Source organism: Vombatus ursinus, unplaced genomic scaffold (genome assembly GCF_900497805.2).
Source record: "Vombatus ursinus unplaced genomic scaffold, bare-nosed wombat genome assembly UNPS02000577.1, whole genome shotgun sequence".
Taxonomy (NCBI): Eukaryota; Metazoa; Chordata; class Mammalia; order Diprotodontia; family Vombatidae; genus Vombatus; species Vombatus ursinus.
In genome coordinates this window covers 11,908,875-11,929,351 of record NW_020940355.1, presented here as the reverse complement: position 1 = coordinate 11,929,351, position 20,477 = coordinate 11,908,875, and the positions used below count along the sequence as shown (strand labels likewise).

The 20,477-nt window shown below is 37.9% G+C and overlaps 1 protein-coding gene across 1 annotated transcript; it reads right to left on the bottom strand.

The window, feature by feature from the left end:
* Nucleotides 1-453: 453 nt before the first annotated feature.
* MCUR1 (mitochondrial calcium uniporter regulator 1) lies at nucleotides 454-20,216 on the bottom strand. Its single transcript, XM_027876767.1, has 9 exons — nucleotides 19,685-20,216; nucleotides 17,096-17,215; nucleotides 13,486-13,589; nucleotides 12,709-12,810; nucleotides 11,484-11,525; nucleotides 8,045-8,116; nucleotides 5,260-5,313; nucleotides 1,677-1,791; nucleotides 454-1,217 (listed from the first exon to the last, which is right to left on the bottom strand). Exons 1-9 carry the CDS (start codon nucleotides 20,214-20,216, stop codon nucleotides 1,162-1,164), a joined length of 1,197 nt encoding a protein of 398 aa, XP_027732568.1. The 3' UTR covers nucleotides 454-1,161.
* Between the last annotated feature and the right edge of the window lie 261 nt (nucleotides 20,217-20,477).

Genomic DNA, 20,477 nt, shown 5'->3' with positions numbered 1-20,477 from the left:
AAAATTCACTTGAAATTAAAATGCTTATTCTGTATACAAAGAATTAACACTGAGATGAGAAGAAAATGCTTTCTAAAACTAGAACTTTGGCTGAATTGGATACAGAAAGTTTCTCTAATGTTCTTATAAAAAGAAAAACTACATACACCCTTGGAAAAATGATGCAATTAGAACTACATTTCAAAAGTTAAGGCGGGTTTTTTTTTAATATCATTAATGAAGAGGCAGACTAAAATAGATGAAATGTCTGCACTAAGATGATATTTGGGTAGGAAGAATCTCTGGGCTTAAGAACCCAAGAGTGAGTTAGTGATAGATGCGAACAAGATCATTAAATGATCAGTTTTATTTCTACTGAGATAGGTGTGCATATGTCACCATGGAAATAAGACTAAATATCTCCATTGTACAAAGCAGATGAAAGTCCGGAAGAAATAGACTGTCACGCAAAACTGAAATACAACATTGTCATGTTTCTCACTAGCAAGTTTTCAAGGTCACTAGAAAATGACAGAGTATTAGTTCCCAAGTCACTCCACTGATAGGGAAAAAAGAAAACACCAGAATACTTCAAGAGGTAGAAGAAGTGATTGCTTACTATGCCAACTCATTTTATCGGGCAACATGATTTTCTGGCTGAATGTCACAAACAGCAAATACTACGATAATTTAGTTGTTTAGGGAACACAGGAATCAACCCAGGTTTCAACAAAATTCATTGAAATAAAAGCATACTGGTAACAGTGCACAAGCTATTTGCTGCTAGAAGCTTGGGTCAAGAGGGAAAGAAATTTTTGTGGTCTTGGATTAATTAGTCTGTGATTCTCTGTCACTCATAAAGCCATTTTTAATGACTTTTTAATAGTAAATTCCTTAAAGAGTAAGTATATGAAAGGTGATCATCACTCTGGTCAAGGTAAGTGGGTTCTTCAGTATTTCAGCTAGTGGTATTTTTCTCAAAAATGTACTAGTGAGATCAAAGGATATCAAAAAGATAAAGAGCTACAAAATGGATTTTCTGACACTTTAAAGATGGTTATACATCATAATGTGCATAAAAAATAACATAAATAAAATCAAATCAGGGTTAAAATTTGAAATGAGGAAAAAAGTAATAACCTCATATTTTTAAGGCAAATATAGGTCCTTTTAAGGAGACACTTAAATCCATAGACGATAAAATCCCAGAGCTACCGTTAGACATGTAAATATAGAACCTGTTTAAAAAAAACAAAACAGGGAAAGACTATTAGTTCTTTTAACAGCTGCTTTAAGGAATGCTTAAATACACATACATAACCTTTTCCTCTCCCCACAGAAACTAGCAGTTCAAAGATCTGATCTGCTATATTCCATGAAATATTTGCTCATAAAAACTACAGCTGCTCAAATACAACACTACTTGTAACCTCCAAAGTATAAAGGAATGTTGTTTTTTTTTTTTAATAGAAAAAACCCTTGAGACACCAAATCCAGTGTGTAAAAATTAGTATAGCATAATTTATAGCAGGCCTGCAGTAGAGAGAGCAAAAATTTATTTCTTAGTGGTTAAACTTTAAGATAATTACGGATTTTAAGAGATAAAAATCCTAAATCAGTGCAATTTTTTCTTTGTCATTTTGTTTTTGGGGCTTATCTTCAATTTATTTCTAATAGCTAAATGCACAACATCTTACCTGCTAAATATTTAATATTATCAAGCTTGTGTGATTCAAGCATGGTTTTCAGGCCAGCAACTTCAGTGTCTATCTTTCTGTCTGTCTGAGTAAGAGCCCGGAGTTGTTGTGCCTGCTTTAAAACAAAGAGGTACAGGACATTATATAACTACAGGTTATCAGGTCCCGTTGAACTCATACATCTAATTTAAGAAGCTTGATCTAACTCGACAACACTGTAGGAGGCAGTATGTCATAATGGATACAGTGTTGGGCTTGGAAGTGAGGATGACCTGCATTCTAATCTTGTCTCTAACACTGTTACAAAAACTCTGAGCCTCATTTTCTCCGCTTAGAGAGATTATCTCCAGGGATATTATAGGGTACAAATGTGAGAATACAGAAATAGTTCTTTCAAAAACTTTTGAGAATCCCCCCTAGCATACATGTCTAGTCTCTACCACATTTTTGAATATACTATACTCTAATTGGTCTATGAACCCTGATTCCTTAATTAGATTATGAGTTTAATAAGGGCAAGGACCATTTCTTTCCTTTAAAAAAACAAACAGTCCCTACAGTAATGGCCACAGAAGAGACAACTCAAAATACTTATTTGAAGTTAATCTGAAAATAAGAGTGCTATCCTGCTATTTTGTCTTAATTTTCTAACACTACTTATATATAAACTTATATAAAAACAGCATAATCTATATGGCTGCTCATTATGTGGTTTAGATACACAGAGATATACTGAAAGTTAAGCCTGATTACAAAATAACCCATAAAGGTTAGTCATGAAAATACTATATTCCTACTTAATTTACTTATTCATAATGAAATTGAATTTTTAAAAATGCTGATGGGTGATGGGCAGTTTTATACTGCTACCCTTCTATACAAAATAATGAAAATCTGGATAAGCACAGTTTTCTATTAGGCATCAATGTACCACAATTCCTTCATATGGACTAAAAAAAACCCTTTTGTTCCAAAGGGGGCATTCAGCTTTGAAACTAAAATAATATCTATCATTTCTAATGCACTTTAAGATTTGTAAAAGCACTTCAAATCCTATTTCATTTGATCTAACAACAACCCTTGAAGGTAAGCGTTATCACAGAACCTACAGCTAAGGAAACTGGCTCTGAAAGAGGTTAAGTGACCTGCCTAGGGTCACAGAGCTAGTGTGTGAGGCAGGGTTTGAATTCAGGTCTTCCTGACACCAAGTCCAGCGCTTTATCCATTACTCAATCTAGCAGTCAACACACAAATAAATTTGATTGTGCTCTAGTAGAGGGTTGAGGAGGTCAGAGTCAACTCCACTTGAATTAATAAGTTTACAATCATAACCTTTTCTTTCATGGTCAGATTTTTAATTTGGTCAAAAAAATTAGGATATAGAAGCAGAGGGAGAGGGAAGCTGCCTTTTGGAAACAGAATACTCATCTTTTAGAAAAGGAAGGTTCTCCCTGATGCTTAGCACCAATTATTGTTGAATATTCGTGTCTAAATGGTTCAGGTGGAGATAGGGATTATTCATTTATCATTTGAATTTTATGACAAACTTAGACTTTAGAGAGAGGTCTCACCAAGGACCAGCTAAATATGAAAATAAAAAGGCATAAGAAAACAATTAATAGGATTAAAAAGCGAAACAAACAACAAACAAGATTCTTTGTATCACCAACCCCCAACAACTATCCTCAAAACCCCAATGGGGAAGTCTTCCCTGGGTACTTCAAACAGGTAATAACTAGTGTCTGGATTTCCAATAAAATTATAAGTCTAGCACCTATCCAGTTTTCTTTTTTTTATTTTTTATTTCAAGTGGATCTCACTATGGAGACAGCAGAATAGATGATCTTTAAAAATACAAATTGTTCTTACTAAAGTTTTTCAACTCTATTCTGGAATTCCTCAATCCTGAGTCACTGGTTCAATTGGTAACAGAATTCAGGTAACAAACCTAATCATTTGCTTGAAAAAAGTAGCTGACATTTATAAAAGTCTGGAGGTTTATAAAGGTTTTTTTTAAAACCTATATTACCTTACTTGAATTCATAACAATTCTGTAACAGATGCTGTTATGATTCCCATTTTACACATGAGGAAACTAGGTTCAGTGAAATTCAGTGACTTCTACATGGAAGTCTAGTAAGTATCTGAGGCAAAATTCAAATCCAAGTCTTCCTTACTGTAATATCAGCATTCCATCCAATACCCCATACTGCCTCTCTTAATGATTCAGTCATTAAGCTGTCCTAATAGAATAATGCAATGAAATATGCTGGAATTCAACTACTAACAGAAATTGACTATGGGGATTCACTGGGCCCTCAAGCAGACTAGAGCGAAGTCCTGTTCAAGTACTGTTAATATCAGAATGGTTCTGTATTATTATGTAATAGTGTTATCATCAGATGTATTACTCAGAATGACTCATGAGGCAAATACATTTGTGTATACAATAATAACAGATGACATTTATGTAGTGCTTTAAAATTTTCTTTTTCATATATATTATATCATATTTATGTTTCCATACTCAAGTAAGTATTGTCCTAAGAGTATACTACAGAACAGCTGGCCATTAGAAGGCAATAGATAAGGAGTACGGGAAACAATATGTATGAGGCAGCTAGGTGGTATTTAGAGCACTGGGCTTGAAGTCAGGAAGATTCATCCTACTGAGTTCAAATCTGGCCTCAGACACCCACTAGCTGGGTGACCCTGGGCCTATCTAGTTTTCTATAACATAAAAGCAATTTCAGCCAGCCATTTTCCCCACCTATCTTCATGTAGGATTAGTAAATGTCAGCTTAAAAATAACCCACAGAAAACAGATTCTATTTAACTATTCAGTTCCTTTTCTTAAAAAAAAAAAAAAAGTTGTTTTATTGGTTCATTTTGAATCAACTCATTGATTCATCAGTTATTTTGGAAGTGGAGAATCCTCTCTGATAAACTTACGACTAAGCAAAAACATCAACATTAATCACGTCCTTTTATTTTATTCTTCATTTCTTTTTTTTTTTTGTTTTGTTTTTAGAAAATTGGGGTTAATTGATTTGCCCAGGGTCACACAGCTAGTAAGTGTCAAGTGTTTGGTCTGAGGCAGGATTTGAACTCGGGTCCTCCTGAATTCAGGGCTGGTGCTCTTATCCACTGCGCCACCTAGTTGACCCTCATTCTTCATTTCTAAGGAGACATGGATTGTATGCCCAACAGGATTCATATATCTTTGCTTTTGAGTTATTTCAGCCACTAAAGTCATTTTCAAATTCTGAGGCTCTACAATTCTCATGAACTTCACTTTGGAATTCAATTCCACAAGACGCACTAAGAGACATCATGGAAAGGAAGAAAAGCAGGGAGAATCTCTTGATAATCCCTTTTGTAAACCAGTACAAAAGCTCCATAATGTTTGTTACTAGTTAAGAAGGTATTTTGCATCTTTAGGATCTGATTCCACCATCATGAACCTAACAGTTCATAATTTTACCACAGACACACTGGTCATTATCCATTAACATATTAGTCAGAACAGGAGGCAAAGGTGAATTTAAGATATAACACAGCAATGCTCAGTTTCACTTCTTACCAATGTTAATACTTCTGATCTCATTTCAAGTAGCTTCCTTTCATTCAATGCATACTGAAAAGATAAAATTTAACTTGTGTTAGACTACAACTTCATTCCTGTTTATCTCTTGCTCTACTATTATAATTAATATTGTGATAGAGTGCCAGGCTTGGAGTCAGGAAGATTTATCTTCCTGAGTTCAAATATGGCCTCAGACACTTACTAGCTGTGTGACCCTGGACAAGTCACTTAACCCTGTTTGCCTCAGTTTCTCATATGCAAAATGAGTTGGAGAAGAAAATGGCAAACCACTCCAGTATCTTTGCCAAGAAAATCCTAAGTTGGGTCACAGAGAATCAGACACAACTTAAAACAACAACAAAGCATTTTAGAATCACCTGACGGTGTAGGAACAATCATATTACTTTTGTCTAGGGATGCACTTTAACTGTAAATAAGAGGCATAATCTTCTAGATTCAGCAACCCAATACTTTGGAATCTTTTTCTCCGACTCTTATGGCTATATCTACTTTCATTTCTCCTTTAAGGATTTAATTTTTGGGAGAATGAAAAAGGTGGGGAAGAACAATCCAAGACACATTGGATGTTGGGAAATCAGGTGACTGAGGCCTGAACAGAAAGAATGGGAGGGAAATAGGTCTTAAAAAAATAGTATACGTGTTGTCTTTGGAATCTTAGATGAATAAGTTCACTACTAACCAATGTGAAGGCAGTGGATTGCAACAGAAAAAGTCCTGGATTTGGAGTCAGTTCAAATAATTGCTTTGCCACTTATTAGCAATATGAGCAGAGCCAGGAATTTAACCCAGTCTTCTAAGTGCAAATCCATGGGCATAGGGATCTTTTCTCTCTTTTAAAAAAAAAAAATGTTTGTTGGTAAAAAAAAAAAGTACATGTTGATTTATATGCCAAATCACACAAATTTCATGGCTTATTAAATATACTTAACTCGTATAACAGTGAAAGCAAAACAACAAGACTTTCTTCACTTGTCAGGTGTCAATTTTTTGTAAAAAGAGCCACACTACAATTATAGTTGATGCTACTTTGTATTGAGTGACAATACTTGGAATGAGGCTTGTATTTTCCCTTTGGCCATAGTTAAGTACAGTTTTTTGGCATGCAGATTATATTTATCATATCACTCAAGTGACTAGAATTCTTGAAATGAGGATACAGAAGAGACAATTCGTAGTTTTGGTGGTAAGTGGAAAAAATTTAGTTAACTGTTTTTTTTCCAAACATCATATGAAATGCCTAACATTTAAAAAAAAATTCACTATATATTCTATCTGTAAAGAATTAAAAAAACAAGAATCAGGTTAGTGATGAGGAGGGAACTCTAAACTAAAAGGAATCTTAGAAGCACTTAGCAGTCAAGTATGATGAATAGATAATGGTCACTCTCATCTTTTAAACTACAGGTTCAGTGCAAGGAAGCTCACTACCAAAGGGCAATGTGGTACTGGTACTATTTTCTAGCATTTGTGTACTGCTCTAGCTTTAATCAATTAAATATTAACAAGTCTCCTTTTCATAAGAATACACCACATTGCTTCACTTATCCAAAAGGAAGGGGATAATCAGCTGAAGATTAAATAATAAAAGTAATCTAATCTGTTCGTCGCAGGCTAACTCGATAAGCTAACCAATAGCTCCACGGAAACATAGAACTACACTGATGGTGTCAGCTGAAAAATAACAAAGGCAGACCTTCAAGTAGGGCAAAAATAGTTCTCTACATTTCATTAGTTTTGTCCATGTTTTCAGTACTGCAAGCACTCTGCAGATCAGGCTGGATCAAAGAACAGGCTGCCTGTGGTAAATGTAGCTTCTTACTTGCAAAATCATAAAAACCAAAAGGTACAAGAAAGAAGTATGTTTTCCTTTAGAGACTGGTCCTATGCTAATGGCCACTTTGCACATAGTAGGTATTTGAAGTATTGTGGGCACTTAGACTCCCAGTTATGGCACTAGATTAAAAAGTGACTGTCCTTTGGTCTCAAAGATGCACAGCCTCAGTATTATGAGAAAATTGTGAAGAGGAAAAAACAAGAGCTAGTAATTACTCTTCAATTTTGTGTGTACCAAGTCCTATGCTAATAAAAGACAATTTAGAAGCATACATTCTTTAGCAAGAAAGACAATGAGAAGTGAGCTATGTAGAATTCCTTAGACTTCTACTCAGATCACTAAACTATTTTACTATTAAAATATTTAGCTCTTACTAAGTTTAATAAGTCTGAGGCCAAAGAATATGACTTTGAAAGTAAACACAAAAAACAACAGTGCTAGTTTACAACTTAAATCTTTATTTCTCCAGTCTAGTTATCAGTATTACTTAATTTTTTTCTGAAACAGATTCTGAAGATACTTAATCTTATTCAATATAATACTAGAATTAAGTGTAATCCTCATATGAAAGTCTAGGTGATACACTAACAGTTTAGAAGTATGCTCTCAATTCAAGAATTTTATCAAAGCATCCAAGCTCAGTTTGACTAAGCTTTAAATTTTCATTCTGTTAAAATATGCCAAATTTAGTGAAAGAAAAGTTCCTGAAGGTAGAATAAGAATCAATCTGAGAGATATTTTGAAATTTAGGGTACAAGGGGAGTTGAGGAAAGTTTAAAAATTCAAAAATCAAATAAAAGGCTTTGCCTGTGTTCAACTCTGTCAGAGAGTTATGTACAGGATGGTCTTAAATATTCAAACTTCATGCAAATTCAGGTTTCATCTAGAATTTTACCTTAAAATGAAACTAAATTTCAAAGAACATACCAATTCTTTTACTCTGCTCTTTTCTAGATTGAAATCCAATTTATTATCTGCCCGAACTTTGAGTATTTCATCCTGGAAGGCAAGAGAGAGAAAAGAGAGGTGGAGAAAAAACAAACAAACAAAAAATCAGAGAAGGGATGGAATCAAAAGATGGATGTTACTCCATTCTACTTAACTAGGTTATTACTTAATTCTTCTATTAAGACAAAGTCCTCTGTTCTTTTACACAGAAATATTCACTATTTAGAAGCCAAATAGGAAGAATAGTAAGTATTCTTTCAAAATACAAAAGAATATATTGCTCAAGAGCATATATTTTCTCTCTAAGGAATGTTCCCTCTATGACAATTTGAATTACTGCTGGAGAGAGATCAAAGTAGTATTATGAAAAATAACCTTTTAATTTCTTTTGTAAAAGTAAAGAAAAAGTAAAATCATACCTACTATCAAATAGACAAAAGTAACATTCTGTAATAGTTCTACTGAAAGGCAGGTAACATGTAATCCACTCAAACCATTTAATATTCTAAGAACTTATTTTTCATGTGACACTGTGGATCTGACAGTCTCAAGTCATAAAGATGAACTTTAGTGGATTGAGAGCTGGCCCTATATTTAGGAAAATGTGGGTTCAAGTGTAACCTTTGACATACACTGGCATGTGCATGTGTGTACACACACACACACACACACACACAAACTGACTAGTTTAAATTATTGTCTCCCCTGAAGAATCACACAATTTAATAATTAGCATCTAGTTTTTGTGGTCGCTATGGACCTGCACATTGGTTAAAAAAAAAAAAAAAAAGCACTAAAGAATGTAGCTTCATTTATTTTATACCAGTGTGCCCTTTCAGAGATAAGGAGGAATAGTTTAAGTCAGGAGCTCTTAGCCTGGGGTATGCCAACTTAATTGTATTTCAACATAACCAATTTCCCTTGTAATTCTATGTATTTCATCTCACACATTTAAATACATCCATCTGAAAAAGGGTCTATAGGCTTCATGAGACTGCCAAATGGGCCCAAGAAACAAAAAAAAGGTTAAGAATCCCTTGTCTAGGTTGAGTGAAGATATTTTCCCCTCTTTTTTGAACAGTCAACAAACATTATGTGCCTGCTCTGTGCCAGACACTGTGTTAAGTGCTAAGCGCAAAGGAGAGGCCAAAACACAGTCCTTGGCCTCAAGAAACTAACACTGTAAGAGGGGAGACAACATGAAATAACTATCTACATACAAGATGTATGCAATGTAAATGAAAGATAATTCATTTACAGAGAAGGGAGATATTAAGTAGAGTCTTTGGGTCTATGGGCATCATGAAGAAGAGGGTCTAGGCTTAAATAAGTTCCAAGCAAAGAAGATTCTTTGGGAGAATAAAGAAGGGAGGAGGGGTGGAGTTCAATCAAAAAGCAGATGGATGTTCCACTCGAGCAGGCAACATGTCGGTCACGCTGGTACCTTTGGCATATTTATCTAGCACCTTCATTCAGGGGGACTATGGAAAATATCTGTAGCACAGTTGCAATAATATGAATCACATCCATCTAGCTGCTTTCCTACCCTGGAAAACTGCCTCCAACCCTGCAGCCCACTCTACCAACTGACGAGTTCCTCCCTGGAACCTCCATTGGGGGAAGTTATCCAATCAGCCTCTGTCATTCTTCTCCCAGTTCTGCTCCTCTCTTCAGACTTCTCCAGCTCCACACTAGCAGCCTTCTCACTTTGGAAAATGACTCTGCCCCTTCACCCCTCTCCTTTAGTTGGTGAATACCTCACCTCCCTTCGGTGAAATACCCAATTCAGCCATGTTTACTCCTCTCCTGGCTCCATTCTTCTCTGGACCCCATGACTCCATTCTTCTTGGCTCCCATGTGGATACCACACCATTTCATAAAAATCCCCTCCCCCCACTCCCATTTATGTAATATCTTCTCCCATTAGAATGTTAGTTTCTTTAGGGCAGGGTCTATCGTTCTTCCTTACTTGTATTCGTATTTTCAGCACTTATTAGCACAATGCCTGACATATGGCAAGCTTTTAATTGAAGCTCAATGTATCTATCTCAGAGGGAAGGCATTAGCCATGGAGGGGAGCAGGGGAAATTTGGGGGTGCTAGAGGAGCTTCCTGCAGAATGTGGGGTTTCAGCTGAGTCTTGAAGGAAGCCAAGGAAGCTAGGAGGCAGAAGTGAGGGGGGAGCATGCCAGGTATGGGACACAACCAGTTGTAATGGTAGGATACAGAGTAATAAATATAGGGAAAAGCAAGTAAGCTGGTTTGGCTGGACCATAGAATGCACAGAGCAAAGTGTAAGATGACTGGAAAGGTAGGAAGAAGCCAGGTTGTAAAGAGCTTTAGATACTAAATATATTTGATTCTGGAGGAAATAAGGAGCCACTGAATTATTGAGCAGGCAAGGTAACGAGGTCAGACCTATATTTTAGGAAAAATCACTGGCAGCTGAGTCAAGGGTGGACTGGAGTGAGAAGACCAGAAGTAGAGAGACCAAGCAGAAGGTTATTGCGATAGTCCAAGTGTAAAGTGACAAGGGGCCTGCATTATGGTTGCATCAGTATGAGTGGAAATAAGGGAACTTACACGGGAAATGTTCTGAAGGTAAAAATGTCAAGGCTTGACAACAGATTAAATATGGGGGTGGGGGGAATCAAGAAGTTGCAGGTCTGTTTACTGAGAGAATGGTGGTGCCTTTAACAGTAACAGGAAAATTCGGAAAAGAGGAGTGACTGAGGGAAGGACATGTTGAATTTGAGATGTCTATTGGACATCCAGTTCAAGATGTCTAAAAGGCAGTTGGTGATGTAAGACTGCTGCTCAGGAGAGAGGTTAGGATTGGATACAGAGATCCAGGAATTATTTGTGTATAGAAGACAGTGATCTAGGGGAGCAGATGAGATCAACAACCAAACCTGTATTGAGGAAGAAAAAAAGAGGACAGAGGTTGGGTAACACCCAGTAAACAAACTGGTTTAGCTGTATTGAGCTACAGTGCTTCTCTAACATAAAAGGTCATCTCTTTGAAGGTCATCAAGCTTTACAAGAAATTTTCAAATATTAGTAAAAATACAAAATCTTGATAAAGAAAAAGCTGAGACTAGCCACTGGTTGTCTTTCTAGCACAAGTTCCCAATTCCTACTGCTGAGGTCAGTTAGTTTTAAACAAACTAAACACCAGAAGGACCAGGCAAGTCAACTGTTGCAAAAATATTATGACTTAAACTTTTTGAAATAAAAAACATTCATACTACTACCTTAATTTTCTTTGCCTCATGGGTAAAAAAAATGCACTGTATCAATTGATGCAGCTTGGTCTTTTGAGATATTCTTAAATTCTAGTCCTTCTAGTGTAATAACAAGTACTTTTAAAACTATATTCATTAATGACTCTTTATTATTACTCATAAAGAATATCTTACCAGCATTCGCTGTTTTAACTGGTGGAGTTCAAGTGTTAATTTCTAAAAACATCAAAAAAGAAACAAGTTAAATATAGTAATAAATTAAAGGTTTAGGAAAAAAAGAAAAAAAAGCTAAAATTCCATTTCTTTCTCCTGAACCAGGATCCGTCCTTTCTTTCTCCTCCAATTTTATGAATATCAGGTTTAAGACAACTCACTTATGTCAAGATTCCCCTCAATCTAATGTATTAACAATCATACTACTACATTAATTACACAATGTTTCTTAAAGGGGATGTGTACTAATAAATATTAAATAAAAAATGTTTAGCAGTCTTTTTGTGAGAATTTGCCTCTAAGGCTGAGCCTTCATCTTTTCAGTATCTTATTCAAATTTTTTTCAGCTACTCTAGCCCTAGATGTAATCTCAAATTATAGCTTTCAAAGATGCTTTTTCAATAGCTTTAAGTCCAATCATTTGGTCAAAAGGAGAGGATTGTCTTTGAGGCTGACAAAAAGAAATAGCCTTTTAAGATTTTTTTTTAAGAGGAGTAAGAGTATACACAGTTGGTAAAGCCCATGAGTTATAAGCTACAATAAATGTAACATTTTCAGCTAAATGGTAAATTATGAACTAGTAATTATCATACAGGGCAGCTAGGTGGTGAACCGGATAAAGCACTGGGCCTGGAATCAGGAAGACTCATTTTTGTGAGTTCAAATCCAGCCTCGGATACCTACGAGCTGTGTGAGGTGTGTGACCCTGGGTAAGTCACTTAACTGTTTGTCTCAGTTTCCTTAGCTATAAAATGAGCTGGAGAAGGAAATGGCAAACCACTTCAGCATCTTTGCCAAGAAAACCCCAAATGGGGTCACAAAGAGTTGGATACGACTGAATGACAAACAACTATCACAGAACTTGGATTTCAAACCCTCTAGAGTGGGAGTGAACCCTGTGAACTTAAAAAAAAAAATTGATAACTATTTCAATAGCATTGGTTTTGTTTGTTATCTTATATATTTTATGCACTGCCAAACATTGTTCTGAAGTGTCCACAGGCTCCACCAGACTGCTTAAGGGATCCAGTGCATAAAAAAGGTTAAGAACCTCTGCTTTAGAGTATTATAAGATTTATTTTTTCACTGCATAAGGAATTTTAAAACTTACATTAACAATTCAATTTGACAGCAGTGCCTTGCTGTAAAAGGTTTTATAAAGGTAGGAGGAGTTCTATCAGTTTACCTGATTTTCTGCTCTGAGAGTTGAAAATTCACTCTTTTCTAAAATGATCATATCCTTTTTGACACCAGCAATCTGAGACATTATCTGCTGTACAGTGATCTCCTAGGAAAAGAAAAGCACATACACAATTGACATATATTACCTAGAATGTTCAACTTATCCTCTTTGGAGTTTCTGTCAAATGTAAAGTAGACACTTTTTACCCATCTCTAGAAGGCCTGCACGTAACATGTCAGCTGTTAACCATCACCAAGGGGATAATTAAAATCGTGAAACAGAAAAGTATGTCTAGTTATACTTTTAAGAATACTTGATTTTTGGGCACTTCTAAATTTACTAAAACAAGAACAATAATCTTTTTGACACTTAAAGACTGTATGTCTAGATTAAGAAACATTATCAAACATATGTAAAATGCTTTTCAAATCTTAAAGTGCTACACACATGCTTATCTAATAAGTATTGGTATGAAAGCTTTAGAGGAAATTTATCTCCTATTTTCCCTCCTTGCTTCCCAACCACATCATACCACAGCGACTATGGGAAAAGCAGTTATGTTTTTGTTTTCAACAGCTGAATTTTCATAGCATTGAACCTCTTCATCTCTGAGGACTTTGGAGATGACTGCTAGGCACTTTTCCTTTGAACACAGGTACCCAATGAATGTTAGTTTCAAAACACAATGTAGGATACCAATACACATATGCATATACTAATTTGCTTATTTTAAAATGCATAAAACACCCACAAACCTAGAAGATTTTCCTCTCATCTAACCTGATGCACCTTGGTGACCATATTCTGGCTGACAACCTCCATGTTGCTGTTCATGATCTTCACTAATGAAGAGACAATGATTTCTGCTTGTTGAGTGGTAAACCCTGAATAAATAAAACAACTACATTCAGGAAAATTCTATGCCTTGGATAAAACCTTCAAAGAAATTTATATCTTACAGCAAAGGCTTTAATTTTTTAATTAGCTTAACCAATATGCGGCTGTGCCAATAGTCACAAGAAAACATTTCTGTGGGTATAAGAAATATATACGCAATGTAGCATAATGGGAAGAATGAACAGGCTTTTATGAAACACTTATGTGCCAGGCACTGAGGGATACAAAGATCAAATAAACAAATAAACAAAATCAAAAGATTCTCTGTCCTCAAAGATGACAAATCAAGAGTGGAAAACGGAATCTGAAAAGACACAGTCTAAACATCTCATTTTAAAGATAAGGAACTAAGGACTAGGAAAGTTAAGGGACTTGCCCCAGGGCACATAAGTAGTAAGCATAAAAAGTGGAATTTGAATCCTGGCACCCATGTTTTTTACTGTATTATGAAGAGCTTATATTCTATCTGGGGAAATAGTATGTATCCATTAAAGTAAATAGAAGATAAAGGTGGGCAAGAGGCAGGTTGTGATTGGTTTTAAATGCCAGGAATTTGTATTTTATCCCAGAAGTAATAAACAGGGAGCCACTGGAGCTTTTTGAGCAAGACAGTGACATGGTCAGAGCTGTAGTTTAAGAATATCAAGTTGCTAGCTGTGTGGAGAATGGATTGGAGAGGGAGACTTGAGGAAGGGTGCCCAATCGGTAAGTTATTCAATAAATCAACAATTAAGTGCCTATTATGTGCCAGGCATTGTGCTATGTGCTGTAGATAAGCTATTCAAAAGATGTTTACATTCCAATGGGGAAATAATAAATATATGTGTAAACAGATATAGAATAAATATAAAGCCAATACAAATAAACACAAAGTAGTTAATTACAAGGTAGGAGGGAGGGTACCAGCAGTTGGGGAGATCATGAAAAATTTCATGAGGAAGATGGTGCCTGAACTGCGTCCAAAAGGAAGAGAGGGTTCTATGAAGCAGAGATGAGGAGCAAGTGCATTCTTGGAATGGGGGGCGGCCAATGCAAAGGCAAGGAGATAAGAAATGGAGTGCTGGATCACAGAATACAGGATGTACAACGAGTCTGAAAAGGTATGCTGGGGTCAGGTTCTGAAGGGCTTTAAAAGCTAAATAGAGAAGCTGAGTTTACTGAGGAGAGGAGAGAATTAATCAGACAAGTACTTCAGCAGAATGAGAGATGGATAGAAGTGGGGAGAGATCTGAGGCAAAAAGACCAATCAGGAAGCTATCAAAATAATTTGGGCAAGGGGTGATAAAGACCTGATCTAAGGGGGTGGTGGTATGAACAGCAAAGGGGGCAGACGTGAGAGATTATCAACCTGGAAGAGTGGTGGTGCCTTCAACAGAAACAGGAAAGTCTGGAAGAGAACTAGGTTTTGGGGGAAAGAGAATGAATTCTGTTTTGGACATGCCAAGTTTGAGATGTCTTCAAATCCAGTTTGAAATGTCCATTAAGCAAATGGCGATGCAGAGCTGAAGCTGAGGTTGAGACAGAGACTGGGGAAATCTATCCTATCACTTCATTAATCTCCTTTGCCTCACACCTCTCCTTTGCCCTCCTCAACATCTCCAATCTTTTCATTCCTCATTCCTTTATCAGGTCATTACTCCTGCTCTGACTTGACTTCCATCCCTCTCCAATTATGATTGTATAGTCAGTCATTTCAACTCTACATTTTCCTCCACTTTTGAACAGACGATAAATGCCTTGATAATAGGACTGTGTTATTCACTATATATCTATTTTCAGCACCTAGTATAGTACCTGACACATAGTAAGCACTTAGTAAACACCTGTTGATTGATTATAGCGTTAATGGGGTAGTGATTGAGAGTACAGGAGACATGAAATGATAGGAAGTTATGGTCAAACACAGGAACATCAATTTTTGATTAAGTTGAACACTTATGAGTAAAGGCGAGATGCAAATTACTGCAATAATTCAAGGATGAGGCAAGGTAGGTCTGAACTAAGGTGGGAGCTATATGGGTGGAGAAGAAGGGATGGATGGGAGCAGAAAAGGGTTTTTTGTTTTGTTCTGTCCTTAATTCTGTGACTTTGGCCACCTCTCTGAAAAATACGAGGTATGGGAGTCGTTTAACCAGTCAAACTTATATTTGACTTATAAGGTGCTTCTTTCATTTTTTCATCTCTTTTTTTTAGGCATACTTGAAACGCAGTTTTCTACATATATACACAACTGGTTAAATAACTACACAATGAAATAAAATCAAAGCTGCATTTATATTGATAAAGATGTGTCCATTTTAAACTTGTTCATTTCTTTTCTAGCAAATTATGCCTATTTCCTTTTATTCAAAAAAAAAAGCACTGTTATATAAGCAACTACATTTTATACACACACACCCCCACACCCACATACAAACATATATATAGTGTTATTTTGTATGATTCCCACTACAGGCAATTCTTTTGCAGCCCAACAATATTTTAAATGCAAACTTTTTTTTTTCCTAAATGCAAACTTTTAAAAGCAAATATAGGCTATATTAAAACCACTGCCTAAACTGTCCTAAGGGCAGTTATGGGAACCTTGAATTTTGCTGACTTGTGTCTACATTTGCATCAACAATTACAACTTCTTTCAGAGTAAGAGATTTATAGACTGCTCTATTAAAAAGTTTATACATATACACACACACAGGGTAAAAAAAAAATCTAGATATCAAATCTTGTTGAAACTGTCAAGGTGGTGAGATTGGTCACTTTCCTCCTATTAGTATATCAACTAATTGATGTAACTATCAATTATATCAGTTAGGAAGCATTTGAAATTTGTAAGGTTCCTTTTTTCTTCGTTGCCAGGTTCCTACACAGGTAGGGGTTACAGAGAACTTTTTTTTTTTAAAACTGACCAAATCTATTTATTTAACATCTAATTTTGAACACAGCACTATAGGAACAACTCCTGTGAGAAGAAGGATGAGGTAGATAATATAATAATTTGCTCCAGATAATAATTCAAATTCTAACTGAGATTTGGATTCTAGCAGTTGATTGGATATAGTTTATTCTGACAAAGGAGTAACAGATGGAAAGTTTCAAAGAGGCCTTTCAATAATTAGAAGTATTCAAAAGTAGTATGACCTCCCTCAGAATGCAGTGATTTTTCCCTCACTGGGAGTCCCTAGGAAAAGTTGAATGACTATTTGTTCAGTAAGATGTAGTGAGAACTTTTCTAAGCTGATGTGCTGAAAGGACTTAAGGAAAAACTTTCTTCAATTGATTATTGATGTTTCTCCCTAATCCCCTGTTGCAGTTTATATTTTTAAGCTAGTGGCATTTTTTCTGTATGTTCCTTTGTCACAAAATAATATTTTTAGAATTCAGATTTAAGAATTACAGAGTAATAACAGAACCAATTTAATAGGTTAGGTGAGAAAGTAAATGAAATTGTGTTATAATGCTTTATTTCTGAGCAATCAATATCTAAGAGAATTACCCTTTTCCTCCAGAAGAAGCACCACAGCATGGGTGTCGAAGTACAGCTTCTTACTCCCTGAAGAGGCGAAAAGAGGTAACTTTTGTGTTGCTTGTTGTGACCTAGCAGAAATGCTCAGATCTAGGAAGGAAAGGAAAACACAAGGCCAAAAAATAGAACACATTTAATATTAAGCAGAGGCAATATAATAATGTGAAATGAAGCATTCAAAAAATTGCATTACCTTAGAAAGATACTATCAAATAGCTTATATGCTTTTAAAAAATACTTTTAACACACAGATGAGCCATTCATTAAATTAATCTCAACTCTTAAGTTTAAGTCCTAGAACCTTCAGTCACAGAAATCACCCAAGCAGCTGGAAAAGATACCTCAGAAACTGTCTTTATTCCTTAAATACTGCAAAAGAAAACTCAGAATCTATCAGAGGTGTTATCTCTCGGAATTCCTGTGCAAATGGGAAGTTGGAACAGATAATCTCTAATGTTCCTTTCAAATTACAAGATTTTATGATTCTATGAAAATGGAAATAATATGAAAGAAACAATGATACTCTCCCTATGTAACACTAAGTTGGTACTTCATCATTTCACCAAGCCTAGACTTGGGTCTAGCCTCCAATGGAGGTTTTCTGTCTCTCTCACCTTCCATTTATTAAAACTGATAATCCCCCCCCCCCCATGGAGTCAAGGAACTTGCAAATATCAACAGATCTCTGGCATTAGATTATTCCAGTTTCAATTTCTAATATGATAATCATCTATGAGGACAAAAAAAAAACAACCTAGAGAAGTCAGGAAAGAACTGCAAATGCATTCTAGGCAAAAAATAATCCTGCTCTGAACAGTGCTTATAGATTTTGGACTGAGATTATAATAAAGGGTACTTGGTCCAACAATGTTAAAATGAATGTCACTTTATGAAATGTTAAATATTTGTTCCATTTGCCACTCCTACCACCATAGCTTAGAGGTATAACCTCACTTTAGTCAACTATATTTCTAATGGTAACACATTTAGTATTTGGGATAACAATTTTTCTCTAATAACGATGGAAATGGAAGATTCTGTCAATCAACTATAAATGAATAGATTTCACTGAATTAAAGTTTCAACAAGGCTCAGTCTATTCAGTTCTTCTCAAGCAGCTCTTAGTATATTAAAAGGAATATTCTGAATACATTTTCAAAACAAAAAAAGTGAGCAACAGAAAGAGCACTGGCTCTAGAGGTAGAGGAACTGGCTTCAAATTCTACCAAACACTGCCTATGTGATCTTGGACAGTCAATTAACTTCCCTGGGTTTCCACATCTGCAAAACAAGGGAGTTGAATTACATAGCCTCTCAAGTCTCCTTTCAGCTCTAGATCTATGATCAATTTAACTTTTCATTTTCAAAACATATCTTCTTGGAAAAAAAAAAGGCCATTAATAAAAAACAGCAAATAATAAACCAGTGAGCAGAGAACAGAGACTTTAATCCACTCATCTATTACTGGGCACCAATTTTGACTACTTCCTTGCTGGGATCCTTTTTGCTTTTGTCTTCCTCCATTTACCTTTGAATTTATTTATTGGTTATTAAGAAAAAATAATATCAGTACAAGGGGTGGAGATGCCTGAAGGCAAAAAAAAAAAGTTATGTGATTAATGGCCTTGCTAGTGGTACTACATTGTTAATAACATCAAGAAAGTTGGCAAATCATTGGGCGAAAGGAACACACTCCCAGTCCACAATCCTATAGGTTATGAATATTACACAAATCAGATTTTCCCCAGGGAGTCTCAGCGTGGCACCAACAAGCATGACCATGTAATCAAAGTATAATACAGTTAAGACCAAATACTTCTGGTTCAGAATTGCTAGGTGACCTTGGGACCAGTGACTACTGAACCATGTACAAACAGGACTAATGTCACCCATCATCTCTCCTCAAGACAGCAGTACAGTTGACCTTTGGCAACTCTAACCCCCAACAGTAACTAGAAGCAATTTAGTAGGATTGAGGGCTATTTAAACTTCTGCATCTTAATACGTCTAAAATTTCAAATTAACTGGAAAAAAAAACTCTCTTCGTTTTCCTCCTCGAAATCTGGAAGCCGCCACCTCCCCCTCACCAATCCTGTCTTTAGAAAGAAAAAAAAAGCTCATTTCATTTGTAAGTGAAAAAATAAAAGGTCAGAAAACCAGAGATGTCAGAGCAAGGTGCCTTTCCACAATCAACCCAAGTCCAGGATCCAGTTCGGCCGACACGCGGGCCTCCTCCCCATGCCCCGCCCATTAAAGACTGAAAGCCCACCCCCCCCGGGGGCACGGGCATCGGCCTTACTACAAGGTCTTCTCGGCTGGGCCAGCTGACTACCTGGCTCAGGGCAACTTTTCCTCGAGGAGTCAGGGGCGAGGCCAGGGCCCTTTGCTCTCTCTCCTTCTCTCTGGGAAGAGCGATGCACTCGGCTGACCCCGTCCTCCTCACCCCCCTCCGCCCGAAGCTTGCAATGCGGCTGTGGCATCCGCGTGATTCCCAGGGGCCGAGGCTCCGGGCCTCCCCACTCAGCCGCCCCCCCTCTCACCTGCCTGCCTCCCCCTCACCTCTCCTCGCAGGAGCCAACACCGGGAAGCTGCACGGGTGAAGAGGGCCGGCGACGCTGGTGGCGAGGCACGCCTTGCACCACCGCCACTGGCCGCCCAGCCCCATGCCCGAGGGGGGCGGCCCCAGGGCGGCGGCAGCGGCCGGCGGCTGCTGGCGAGGAGGCGCGCGCGCGCCGAGCTCCTCCGCCGGGCTCGGGCTCCGGCTCCGGCTCCCGGCTGTCTCGCGAGGCCTCGGGCGCGAGCGCTCCCAGTCTCCAAGGTGACGGCGCTGGGTCGCCGCCGCGAGCCGAGGGCGGGGCAGGAGGAAGAGGAACAGCAGCGGGGAGGCGCGCGACAGGCCGCCGAGGCCTACCGACGAGCTAGGGGGCAGCCCTTGGAAACCCGCCGGGGAGGCAGACAACCCGCAGAGGCTCCGGAAACAGCCGCCGCCATAGGTCCCCCACCGCCTCCTGGGCCGCAGCAGCAGCCGCCGCCGCCGCCGGGCCTGCGGGCGCCCGTTCGGGCCGACGCCGGCGACGGCTTCCTCGGCCATCGTTGACGCACTCGCTCACTGGTCCCAGGACGCGTTCATCCCTCGCCCGCCGCCAGCTCCGTCCCACTAGCCTTCCGGAGCTGAGAGTCGGGTAGAAGTAGGAGTGACAGCAACTGTCTGGGGCTGGACGCGGTCCCGCCCTTTCCTGCGGGGGCGGGGGGTGGGCGGGGCCGAGCCTGGGGCTCTGGGCGTGCTCCCCAGCCAGAGGGAGGGGTGTGACCTGGAGCTGCGCGGGGGCGGGGAGTGGGCGGGGCGTCGCCC